Genomic DNA, 3,732 nt, shown 5'->3' with positions numbered 1-3,732 from the left:
TCTCTCTCTCTCTCTCTCTTTGCTGTGGCCTTCCACAATTTATGAGAAGCACCTGGTAATTAAATCCCAAGATTGTTAGCTCCTCTGAGTCAAACAGCCCCTCTGTTCAAACCTGCAAGACAAGATAAGTGACTCTCAAGGCTACAGTTTTGCATCCACCTCCTCCCTGCTGTTTTTACAACACAAGGATAATTGCACCAAGGAGTCTCTAATTGGTAGAAAGTTCCCTTCTCCCCTCCCCTTCAAGCAAGCCTCTTTTGAACTCCTCATAATGTTTACTCTAAGCATGTTTTACAGGCTTGGAGAAAATACTGATAATTCCCTAGGACATCTGCCAGACTGTCTTCTGAAAAACAAACTGTATTTTCAAGACAGCCCCTGATGTCTGCTCAACTTCAGCCCCAAATCCTCCTCCTTTCCTTGTTGCTTAGCAACAACCAGGGCTTAAAAGGGGAAGCTGCTTTTTGTTTCTTGCCCTATTTTAATTAGCAATGCACAAGCCCTTTGTGCAAAGTAAATTAAACTCCCTCTGCATCTCTTCTTTTAGTTGTGAATTCTTCCTCAGCCTGCGTCACTGGCCAAACCCTAACATTTTGGTGGCCCTTATGGGAGCTGAAATATCCCTGCTCATTCCTGTGAGCGTGCTTGGTTCCAAATGGACGTGTCAGAGAACTCAGCTGTGCTGGTCTCTTCTTTCCTCCAGGGCAGGAGGGCTGGAAGGGTGAGTTTTCTCCTGTGACATTTGACCAGTTTATCAGCTGAGCCAGTCACTTAATCAGTGTTTCATTTTTCTCATTAGTAAAATGAACATTAATAATGAATCTGATATCTATGCATCTAGGTATGTATCTTTGTGCCTGTCTGCCTATCTACCTACCAATCTCTCTATTTATTTACCTACCTACTTGTCAATCAAACATTTGGAGCAGTGCCTAGCATGATGTAGTCAGTGCTATATAAGCCTTAATTATTATTGTAATTATATACTAGAGGCCCGGTGCTTGCGCCCTCTCGCAGTCCAGGAGCCCTGTGGGGAGGAGGGGTGTCCGATTGCCGCGGGCATGGGAGAGGCTCCCTTCACCATCTCTTCACTTGCCAGCCATGAGTCCGGCTTTTGGCTCAGTGGCACTCCCCCTGTGGGAGCGCATTGACCACCAGGGGACAACTCCTGCATTGAGCATCTGCCCCCTGGTGGTCAGTGTGCATCATAGCAACCGGTCGTTCCGCCGTTCGGTATATTTGCATATTAGCTTTTATTATATAGGATTGGTCACATACAATCTATTAGTTTTGAACAAAATTCTACAAAGGACAGATATTTGATTAAACTGTGGTTTGTCTTGTGAAAACAAAATGGACTTTTAACACTTTACATATAGAAAAGTGTGAGATTATATTTTATAAAATAACTAGAGGCCTGGTGCATGAAATTTGTACATGGGAAGTAGCAGGTGGGGAGGGTTGTCCCTCAGCCCAGTCTGCACCCTCTCCAATCTGGGACCCCTCGAGGGATGTCCGACTGCCTGTTTAGGCATCGGACATTGGGCCTACATGGGCAGTCAGACATCCCTCTCATAATCCAGGACTGCTGACTCCCAAACACTCGCCTGCCTGCCTGCCTGATTGCCCCTAACCGCTTCTGCCTGTCAGCCTGATCGATGTCTAACCACTCCCCTGCCAGCCTGATCCACACCTAACTGCTCCCCTGCTGGCCCGATCACCCCCAACTGCCCTCCCCTGCAGGCCTGGTCGCCCCTAACTGCCCTCTCCTTCCAGCCCGTTTGCCCCTAACTGCCCTCCCCTGCTGGCCATCTTGTGACCACATTGGGGAGACCATCTTGTGTGTTGGAGTGATGGTCAATTTGCATGTTACCTCTTAATTATATAGGATTATGATGCAAATGTAATAGACATCATTTATTACTGATTCCTTATATATACTATTTTAAACATCTTACCTAAAACATTAAATTATTGTGCTATTATTACCCATAAAAATAAAAACCCAATGAGATCAACAACATAGGGTAACTATATGCTCATATTTTGAACTAACAATAGATTCACCGTGTATTTTATTTAAATTTTAAATAATAAATGTTTCTTTTTGCTAAGACAGCTTTTCTTGCCATTAGATTTTATTGATTTTTTAGAAATAGAGCTGCTCCACACTGAATCCACTGGTCCTGGTTGCCTCCACATGGAATATCCACATTGGTTACCACACGATCCCTTTCAGCACTTGTGTAAACAGGCAAAGATATGCAATCATCAGGGGAATATGGGCCGTACACACCCTGTTTTAAAAAAAATTAATTTTATTTTAAAACATAGCAACATACTGTTTGGAAGATGATCATTAGATAACCAAAGAGACAAACACAAAATCCTCCAAATAAGTTTTATTTAAAATTTTATTATGAAGTATTTAAATAAAAAAGATTACTATAATAAACCCCCATCATCCAGCTGTAACACAGAAAATTTTATCTATAAATATATACATATGTCTAGAAATAAAAAAAATTTCACAATACTATTATAATATTTGAAAATATCAATTATCATATATCTATTATTTCATTATCCATAAATTTAAAATATTTTTATTAAAGCCACAATTCAAATAAAGCCCATACTAGCATTTTGTTGATCTGACTTCTGAATTTATAGGTTTTTCCTTCCTTGCAATTTGCTGAGGAAACTATACCAAAGATTTCATACATTCTGACTTTTATTGGCTACATTCCCATGGTGTCATGTTCACCTATTCCCTGTACTCTTGTAAACTGGATCTGAGCATAAGCTCATATTCAGATTCAGTTTTTTGCAAAACACTGCATAGGTGGTACTGTATACATCTACCAAGAAGCATATATGTCTGGTTGTCTTCCTTTTTAGATATTAGGAGCCATGGTGATCATTATTACATTCAAGATTATAAAATGATAATTTCACTCTATTATTCCTTCTTCATTTCCAGGCAGGAGTATATCTATAGATAGGAACTTTAACTTACCAATTTTTTTAATTACCAAGGGACAATTCATAAAGTCTGGATAAACGCTATCTAATTTCCTTTTATTGATTTGTTTTTAAAACAATGTATTCATTTCACAGTGTACTCTAAGGGTGGTATCTGATTCCCTCCCGCCTCCTTTTTTAAAACAGCATTGTGAACTAGTAGATTTGATGCAGCTACTGCTGAGCTTCAATGCAGTGATCATCTTATTGATGTTTCAATTGTCAATCTTTGTGCAGTGGGAACTCTTAAGTTGTCTCCTGGGTTTTTTATGTCCTGTCATCTTTAATAGCTTCCTTGCTTCCCAGTATGTCAATATGATATAAGCTCATCTTTTATATTTCCTGTCCCAGAACCCAGTTGTTCATACTCTGAAGATCTTTGGTTCTTCTAATAAGAAATAGTATTAGAGATCATAATCTGTGTTCTGAGCTAGAAATGGTCTATCATTCTTCTAGGATTTTTCAGTGACTGGAGATTAGAAATATGAATTTTAAAAAATCACAAGTTCATAATAGTGTTTCTAATTTTAATCTAGGATTAATGTTTTTACTGAACTTATATAATTGTTTTCATCTAATGGAATATTACTTATTTTTTTTAGAGTTAGAGTGAAACTTCAAAGTTAAACTCATTTAAAAATTTTAAAAGTGATAAATCAGAAAACCATAGAGAATTCACCAGGGCAACCTAGTTAGGAAGCAGAGAAG

At 38.8% G+C, this 3,732-nt stretch overlaps 1 protein-coding gene across 1 annotated transcript in view; it reads right to left on the bottom strand.

Moving 5' to 3' along the window:
- Positions 1-2,127: 2,127 nt before the first annotated feature.
- DYNC2H1 (dynein, cytoplasmic 2, heavy chain 1) overlaps positions 2,128-3,732 on the bottom strand; it is a 305,345-nt gene continuing 303,740 nt past the window's right edge. Inside the window, 1 exon segment of the mRNA XM_006773520.2 lies at positions 2,128-2,297. Within this exon segment, the coding sequence (XP_006773583.1) occupies positions 2,139-2,297 (159 nt within the window). The 3' untranslated portion in view covers positions 2,128-2,138.

The sequence above is a fragment of the Myotis davidii genome, unplaced genomic scaffold (assembly GCF_000327345.1).
Source record: "Myotis davidii unplaced genomic scaffold, ASM32734v1 scaffold1025, whole genome shotgun sequence".
Taxonomy (NCBI): domain Eukaryota; kingdom Metazoa; phylum Chordata; class Mammalia; order Chiroptera; family Vespertilionidae; genus Myotis; species Myotis davidii.
Note: the sequence above shows the minus strand (reverse complement) of the source record. Positions and strands in the feature narration are given on the sequence as shown.